This window comes from Tenebrio molitor, chromosome 1 (genome assembly GCF_963966145.1).
Source record: "Tenebrio molitor chromosome 1, icTenMoli1.1, whole genome shotgun sequence".
In the NCBI taxonomy this organism is placed as follows: Eukaryota; Metazoa; Arthropoda; class Insecta; order Coleoptera; family Tenebrionidae; genus Tenebrio; species Tenebrio molitor.
Genome location: NC_091046.1, coordinates 17,662,818 through 17,672,109, shown reverse-complemented (window position 1 = coordinate 17,672,109; position 9,292 = coordinate 17,662,818). Strand labels below are relative to the sequence as shown.

General features: G+C 33.1%; 1 protein-coding gene across 2 annotated transcripts; it reads right to left on the bottom strand.

Moving 5' to 3' along the window:
* Positions 1-441: 441 nt before the first annotated feature.
* On the bottom strand, positions 442-8,914 carry LOC138122365 (twisted gastrulation protein homolog 1-A-like). 2 transcript variants are annotated; one of them, XM_069036602.1, is made up of 5 exons: positions 8,518-8,914; positions 8,016-8,343; positions 6,809-7,000; positions 6,553-6,751; positions 442-767 (listed from the first exon to the last, which is right to left on the bottom strand). In XM_069036602.1, exons 2-5 carry the CDS (start codon positions 8,239-8,241, stop codon positions 668-670), a joined length of 717 nt encoding a protein of 238 aa, XP_068892703.1. In that variant the 5' UTR covers positions 8,242-8,343; positions 8,518-8,914; the 3' UTR covers positions 442-667. The 2 variants fall into 2 exon arrangements, with proteins under 2 accessions (XP_068892703.1, XP_068892705.1); XM_069036604.1 differs by lacking the exon at positions 8,518-8,914 and having other exon boundaries at positions 8,016-8,359.
* Positions 8,915-9,292: the final 378 nt, after the last annotated feature.

Genomic DNA, 9,292 nt, shown 5'->3' with positions numbered 1-9,292 from the left:
CTGGTTCTGCCGCTGAAATGGCTTGCAAACGCAAACATAGCAAATATAGTTCAATCATTTCATCAAACTTGGCCCTTGGTGCAAAGAAGCCATCGATTTCATTAACGTCATCGGAAACCGACTTATCGCGGAATCAGGCGATTCAAAATCAAAGAAATTCCTTTTCGAGAGGATTTCCCTTGCCATTCAACGTGGAAACGCTGCAAGCATTCGGGGCACTTTTCCAGATTCCGCAATATTATCGGAAATGTTTGTATTATAAAACAAAAATGTTATGTAATTATGTTATTTTTTAACTTAAATAATTAATTATAATTAAATTAATAAACGTAAAATGTTATGTAATTACGTTTTTATTATACCTGAATTTATTAAAACCTCGTTCTGTTCCATTTGTCTAATTTTTAAAACCTCTTGAATGTTATGTCGGCAAATCTAATATTCACATTTTAAAAATTGACACAAAAATACTGCACTATTACTTGATAGTAATATCCATAATAGTTTATGTACTCCGGCAAAATTGCCGTGCCGCCGGGTGGTGGAGAGTTAAGATTTAGAATGGTGGAGCGATTCAATACTGTATTTTACATCATGTAGGTATTATTTTCTCTTTGTAAATTGTAAATAGGTACTTACAAAAATCTTATCTGTAATTCACCAAAAATTAATACATTTCTTCGGCATAATAGTCATAGTCATAATAATATAAATCCTTAACTTCTTCTTCCTTAGCTTCTTCTTCCTCGTCAAGGCACTCTTGACATCTGAAAAATGTGCATAGTTCATAAACGAAATGAAGTTAACGCTATCACCTCTATTTAAATTTAAAATCCTATTTAACGATTTTGATCAGCTATAAATTTGAAGTATGTTTCTTTAATATTTTAATATTAAATAAGCGTCAATAATGGCATACGTTATAAATTTTAAAATAATACGGGGTGATCAAATAGGACTGTTTAAGTTGGTAACACTGAATTGTATTTTAAATCGTATAACAGGAGTAACTTTTGGTTGTTGATGGCTTGTCGTTGTTAATGCTATACCTACATCAGATATTTGTCAAATAAACCAACAAAACATATCCGGTTGCAGGGTTATAAATAACCGAATTAAAAAAATTTCTTAATTGTACTGCCAACTTAAACAGTCCTTCTTGATCACCCGGTATATACTCCATTCTTTATCTTAGTGAGTGGTGTTTGGGAAATTTTCAACCGTCAAGTTGAATTTAGGGATTTTTGAAAGTTCCACTGGAAAAGTGCGTTGGTAGTTGTTGAAAAATATTCAAATATTACAATAATGTACTTACAGAGACGCCGCAAACTCTTTCTATTTATTATTTTCCGGGTTAAATTGCTCATCATTCATATGCACGAAATGCACCGAGACGACCGAGACATAACCTCAAACGTGTCATCTTCCTATCGCATCGTTTTCTAAAATTTTAATAACTTGCTTGGGAATTTCAAAATGTTGTAGACCGGCCACACACTTTCCGGTCAAATTTGGTCCGGTTTATGGTTTAAGAATCTGATTAATTTCTCACACCCAAACTTCTTTGCAATATTGCCCGGCATGGGACGGGAATAATGTTCGGTCGGACTGACCGACGACGGACGCCGATAATTTTCATATTTATCGGGAACGGTTAAATTTAAGAATCGATGTGTACGGCTTATATAGATATTTACATTTCGCGACATAAGATCGCGAGATTTGGACATGAATGCTTGACGAAGATTCTGAATCTGAATGACAGCGATGACAGTTAATATTTGATTTACACGACACACAAATTTGGTGGAAAAAGTAAAACTTACAAAGCTACCCATGGCTTGCTTGATCGCATTGACCACTCACCAAGATAAAGAATGGAGTATATGTATGTAATTTAAAACGATACAAACAAAACAATTAATATATCTAGGTATGTGCCTTGGCGAAAATAAATTTATAGGTATTCATATGTTATATCGAGCGATCCATTGAATTTAGGGAATTGTGCCAGGCCTGTTTTTGAACACGTTGTTTTTCAGGTATGGAAAAACAAAATAATCAAGGCAAGTTGTTACAGGTGAGTGCCTTGAAAGTCCGGAAACTTTTGTTGAAATTCCTCAAAAACTCGAGGTGTCGAGTAGGACTATTTGAACATTTTTTACTCTAAAGTGAACATACAGGGTTATTCACATAAGATGACGAGCCTGACCAGCTAAAAATGCAACCCAAAAGGCAATTCACAAAGCAATCTCGATCCCTATTGCATTATCCGGCATTATCATAATGGGCATAAAACATACCTAAGTCGCTTCCCATTTGCAACTGAGATGAGCACAGCAGACTCGCATAATGACGTCATAGTTCACTTTGTAAAGGACCGCGCATCCAATGCGTAAACAATGTGAGTAAACAAGTCTCACTAAAGCACACGGTCTGTGAGAAAACTCACTTGAAACTCACTTAACCCAAGTAAAAGGAACGCGTCATTAAGTGAGTTATGACGTCACAACTGAGAATTTACTGAGTTTCTGTGTAAATGGGAAGCAACTATTGATAGCTTTTAACGTCAGCCTAATGAATGTCAATTTCTGAGAGAAAAATACGTGTGTCAACAAAATATGATTTAATAATAATAATAAGCAATTAAAATCACAAAAGTAATGGGTAAGTAGGATCATATCGGTTCAGTCATCGTTCGAAAACCTTTCCAAATACAATATATGCACGAAAAATGCAATGATAGGTATACGAGTATACTCCATTCTTTATCTTGGTGAGTGGTAGATGATCATCGGCGTCCGTCGTCGGTCAATCCGACCGAAAATTATGCCCGTGTCGGGTAATATTGCAAGAAGTTTGGGTTTGAAAAATTAACCGGATTCTTAAACTATAAACCGGACCTAATTTGACCGGAAAGTGTGTGGCCGGTCTAGAACATTTTGAAATTCCCAAGTAAGTTATTAAAATTTTAGACAATGAAGCGATGTGAAAATGACACGTTTCAGGTTATGTCTCGGTGCATGTGAATCATGAGCATTTTAACTTGGAAAATAATAAATAGAAAGACTTTGCGGCGTCTCTGTAAGAAGATTATTGTAATATTTGAATATTTTTTTAACAACTACCAACGCACTTTTCCATGGGAACTTGCAGAAATCCCTAAATTCAACTTGACGGCTGAAAATTTCCCTAAGCCCACTCACCAAGATAAAGAATAGAGTATATCTTTCAAATTAATAGAATACCTACTTGGATTCGATTTAATTTTTTAATATCAAAACACAATGAATGCTTTGTAAAGTGTATTTTGGGTTGCATTTTTACCTGGTCAGGCTCGTCATCTTATGTAAATCTGTATTGTAGTAGCAAATTGTAATGGTCAATAATTAATTTGAATTAAATTTTTACGTGCTGCCAACTGAAACGTATTAATCACGGCCATTTCGATTTTTTTAAACTTTCGATCGCACGGTATAACATTTGGAAATTTGTTTCAAACCTTTGACTTTGTGAATAATGAATCTAAAGTTCATTTTTTAATTAATTGTAGTCCCATGGATCAATTAATAAGCAGAACAACTGTTATATTGCTAACTCTTTTCAACATAATGTAAAACAAGCTACTGAACTCTTATACGTATTGTGTTAAGCCCGACCCACTATGGATCTCGCTTTGGCATGTGCGATTAGACCAAGACGCGAGTTGTACTATATGTCGATGCTATTGGGAGCATGGAATTTCGGGTAGCAATTTATACAGGTGTCTCAAAATTTTCGAATTCCGAACTCAGAGCGTTGTAGGGGATCACTTCAGTAGTCCAAATATGGAAAAAAAAAAATCGGGACTCCCCCCACAAAGATACATTGATCTGAAGGTGCACTCTTTGAAGTGCGTTTTCTTCAAATACAGGCTGAAAAGTTCAGTGTTTATTATTATTTATGGTATAGATAATTGTGGAAAATAATAACGTAAAACAATTTTTTGAAGAATAGCTTTACTTTAGAGTAAAAAAATCCTAACTTTATGTAATTTTTCTTAAAAATGGAACGGCAACGTAGCTAGAATATTATTTTGTCACTGGATATGAAGGCTGCTATGTATTGAACAAAATCAAAGTGCTTATATCTTCTTCAGGAAGAAAGATTTTTCGAGCTCCACTGGGTCCTTCCCTACCACGCTCTAAATTCGGAATTCGGGAGTTTTGAGACACCTGTATGTCATTTAAAAAACCAAATGTAGTTTAAAGTTTACTGTCACACTCATAATAATTAATTTGAAGTGAACTTCAAAATAAACTGTCACAATTATGCACAACTATTTATTCACATAAAGTGTAAATAAATCTTTAGGAAGCGTAACCCCACTTTCAATTCTTGTCATTTTGACATGCATATTGTTATTCTGTCAATCAATTTAAACTGTTTAAAACTCAGATATTCCAAAAATCCGACATGAATGAACAAAATTAGAGCAGTCGTACATAGATAATCTGAGGTAAACGGTCTGTGTAAACTCCATCCATTTTCAATATACATACATTACTGTTAGGGAATTTTCTTTTTTTGTATAGGAATCAACGTGTTTTATTTTTTCTAATATTGAACATTCAAAGCGGGCGTTATGAATTTGTCAAAAAATTTGACACTGTCAGATTATAATTATTGAAAAAAATACGATTAAGTAGCGATATCATGGAGGTCACAGGCATTGTTATAAAGAGAAAATGCCTCACTTTAGAGAGTAAACAAAGTGTTCACAGGTGTTTTAAAAACATTTGTAAAGTGCATTTGACTTTTTCAATTCCATTACACATTGATTTGACAACTTACAAAATTGCGCGACTATGAACTGTCAAAGAAATGTCAACTCTATCCTACCTACACAGTTGCCACATAAATTTTCGTACATTCATACTCATGCACAATCATTTTGAATCACCCAATACATATTTTTGAATCAAGTATGACAATGACACATTTTTGGATTTCAATTTCAAAAGTTCCAAAAGTGACAATAAACCATGGACTACATCCATTTTTTTTTTTAATTGACATGAAAGTGACGGCCAAAATTCCGTGACCGCAATTGTACGGTCGATAGACAAATAAAACTGGTGCACTTAAAATTTAATCTATGTAAATCAGACTATTGAATTGTCAATATATTTGTCACTGTGTATATGTATACACATTGACAAATAATATGTCATACCAAAGTTAACCTATTTGTGATTTGTGAAGCCGTAATTAAACGATGCAAATTTGTAAATTTTGACTTATGTGATTGTCATTTTTGTCCCAGTTTTATTTGTCCATCGACTGTACAATGACCGGCAATAAAAATTAGCCATCACTTTTGTGTTACGTCAAAATCCAAATGTGTAATTAATGCTTTTTTGACACTGACATTTAAATGATGGCTAATTTTTTTTGCCGGCCATTGTACTATCGCGGCCAAAATACATTGGTCGTCAATGTGACATTAATGAATAATGATATTCAATTGTAAAGCAAGCTTTAGGATGGTTAACCTTATTTTTTACTGTTGTTAAAATAATTTTAATCTGTCAGTGTCATATGGGTGGGATAAATCCCAGCTGCGGAGGCAGGATTCAAAAGCAAAAGATCAACATGGTCGCGCTTTTTGCCCCATAGACAAAAATGTTACTGCTTGAAAGATATGCAGGCTGATTCACGTAGACCGTTCATTAGAAACTTTCTTATTTCCCCAAATCATATTATTATACTCATGTCACATCGTGAGGAAATTCCTTAACATTGATACAGAACATAAAACACAAAAAAGTCAAAATGTGGAGGCGAGACGCTGGTAATTATGTTTATAAGCACTGCACTATTACTTGATAGTATTATCCGTAATAGTGTATGTACTCCGGCAAAATTGCCGTGCCGCCGGGTGGAGGTGGGATACGATGAAAATTGGTAGTTGACTATAATCGACTACTCCAAGTTCAAATGAAATATTTTCAAAATGGTGGCACTTCCGGAAATACCGGAAATCGACGCCATCTTAATTTTTTTAAATGGAAGGCCTCATTTTGACTTCACATTTCGATTCTACGTTAATTTTTGAGTTTAGAACGTCTTTTTGTCAACATTTATCTGTCATTGTTTTTGACCTGTCATCTTTTTTGCAAAAAAGCGAGGTTGCAGGGCTTCATTAACAAATTTATAACTCTTGAACCATCGAAAATAAATAATTGATTTTTTTTTAGTTGAATTCCTAAAGACCTGGCCGAACTTTTCCGCCATTAGTGAATTTTTTTTATGTTTCATACGCCTACTGAAATTTTTCAAAATTGCTAATCAAAAAATGTCAAAAACTTCCTTGCTCTACGTAGAATTTAGTGACTTTTATGTCAACCAATCTCTCGCTGGGCAAACTATATCAAGTTATACTCGTAACTGCAAAGCGTATTAGCGGCTGCATTTAAAATTCGTTAGGGTCGCAAAGTTATGTGAATTAGTCTGAATATTTTCCATTATTCGCAAAAAGTCTGATCTGAATTTGTATTTTTTTGTAATTACCTTTTAATTTCCAAACCAAATGGGATGCAGTACTCTCCGACGCATTCACAGCATCCGTTGTAAAACCATCTGTAGCTATAAGCACCCATTGTGTAACAACTCCTTTTGCATTTAGGTAAAGTCACACAACTATTAATGTAAATCACTGTACAATTGAAAATTCGTGGACCGGCAAAATTTGTGGATAATTCTGTTTCCTCTAAATTTATCCAACATTAATAACTCAATATTCATCAGAAGTAGAATTCTTACTTACCGGAATCAAGTTCGATTTTGTCATGATTTTTAAGATTTACATAATTTGCAAATGTAATAGCTGTCCATCGATTCAGATCATCAGGATATTCGGTTAAAACGTTAAATAAGCCTGGGATTGTTTCAGGGAACTTTTCAACATGCGATTGTCTAGACAGTTTACTTTCATCTATTTTGGATTTGGGACAAAATTCTAAAAAGAAATAGTTAAAATTGTTTTGTGATTAAATAAATTAAATTAAATTAAAAGAAAATATAAATAACAGAAAACAAATTTACTTGAAATTTCGACATGTGAATGAACTAATACCGTGCGATCAAATATAAAAAAAATCAGAATAGGCGAAAATGGTGGTTTGAACCAATCAAAGCACACACAAGGCACAATCCAGGTAAGTCGATTTTTTTTTATTCGATCGCACATTATAATTATCGTATGATCAAAAATTCTTTAAATCAGGGTTGCCGTGGAATTAACTAACAAGCTATATCTATGAAATTATTTATTTCAATTATTTTTGACATTTACTTGACAACTTTCAAGTTACTAGAGGTATTTTCATATTTAGTGGCGGAAACAAAAGACTGAGAAATGTCACAAAAATGTATTGTCAGTGTCAAATTTCTCATAAACGCCGTAAAAAGGAATGTCTAGGTAAATTTAAATTTTCGCTAAATAGATTGAAAAAAGAAATTCTAAGGAAACCAATTTTTGTCAGTGCTTCAAAAGGAACAGTTATTCTCATATAATCAAACGTATTACAAATTATTTCTCTAGTTCGACGATGAATAACTTTCTTATTGCCATTTGCTGCATTTCTGTCGCAATCACGAACGTCTTTGAGAAATTTGACACTGACAATACAAATTTGTGACATTTCTCAGTCTTTTGTTTCCGCCACCAAATATGAAAATATCTCTACTCGTAATTAGCAGGTTATAATTCAAAATGTTTCAAAGAGAACATAAAATTTTTATTATTAAATCATATCTACTACAGTAATGGAAATCGTGGTGGAAATGGTAATTTGGTTTATTCGCCTCGTTTATGTTTAAATGAGTTCCGTGAGAGATTAGCGCTACTTTGAAGTACACATAAAAACTACAGACAGTAGAAGTAAATAATTCTATAGACGGTTTTTACATTTCATTGCTATCGCGATCCAAAGACTTTTTGATTATACGATACCTAATTAAGTTTTACTTACCAAGACACGAACAGCAAATATCGAAGTAAGTCCCAAGACATTCAAAACACTCTTTGTGGCACTTGTAGTTCTTAGTTTTACACACACAAGATTTAAGCAATAAACATTTACTAACTATACTTAAACATACATTTTCATTGCAGCATTGCACTAATTGAATTTGAAAATATAGATGTACGAGAACTAGCAGTAAATAACAAGTACTGATATTGTTATTTATGTTCATCGTTAGATTGATGTGAAAATACTCCTTAAACAACTTTTAAAAGAATCGTGTGCTGGTAGCGGTACGTCTTGATAGCGATGTTCACTGTCTATAGGTAGGTACCTATTAGCTGCTATTAGATGATTAACAACAAAAAATTAAAGGCAAAAAAATAAACAAAAAAGCGTTTTTGTTTATTTTTAGAACACAAACAACAATAAACGAATAACGAATTATAAAACAATGTTTCGATGACGAGTTGACAGTCGTCAACGCATGCACGTGGTGAGTACTTACCACGTGGATTAAGTAGTTAATAAAGTAGAAATAATTAATAATTATTAGTAAAACACGCCTTGAATACAATTGATGATAACGCAATTAAAAACAAGCAAAAAGGATAAAAGATGTTAAGGTAAATGAGTACAGACTAACAAGAAAAACAAAAATAAAGTACATAAGCAAAAGCAAGTACCTATCTTGCCAATAAGGGAAGTAAATATGTACGTTGTACGAGACTACGAGTACGTAGTACGACTCTATGGCCGAAAAGTGAACGCGCCAAATTTAAATCATTTTAAGTTTTCAATGAAACGTAACCTCATATCTGGTCATCATTATCAATTTGTCAGGATCAGGATAGTGTTTTAAATAATGAATTTTAGTTTAGCAAACTTTTCAGATTTGATTACCATCTAGGCATAGCGTATATCCCATCTGTTATATAGTCCAATTTTTACCCTTTTAAGGTGACGTCACGATTTCCTTCCTCGCTTTCTCTTTATTGAAACGACAGAAACAGAAAAAAACAAAAAAAAAGGCACGTTTATTTATTGATGGTCACTTTGAGGTTATTTTATGCTCCTGTAAATTTGACAATTTTTAATTTCTTTCACTTATTACATTGATTACAAATATAACCTTTCGAAGCAATTGTCAACAAATTTGACACATTTATAGTTATTTATGATCAATTCAAATTTGTTTCTGATCCTAGCTCAAACATACGTAAAGTTACTAGATAATGACGTCATCGCAAAAGGGTAAAAATTGGACTATAGTTCAATTTTTA

What these genes read in the sequence shown, in the direction of transcription:
- LOC138122365 (XM_069036602.1), bottom strand. Translation starts at nt 8,241, where the DNA reads ATGAACATAAATAACAATATCAGTACTTGTTATTTACTGCTAGTTCTC. An exon ending in CAAAATCGAACTTGATTCCG is followed by an intron (nt 6,752 to 6,808) that starts GTAAGTAAGAAT and finishes GGATAAATTTAG; the next exon opens with AGGAAACAGAATTATCCACA. An exon ending in TTTGGTTTGGAAATTAAAAG is followed by an intron (nt 768 to 6,552) that starts GTAATTACAAAA and finishes CACATTTTTCAG; the next exon opens with ATGTCAAGAGTGCCTTGACG.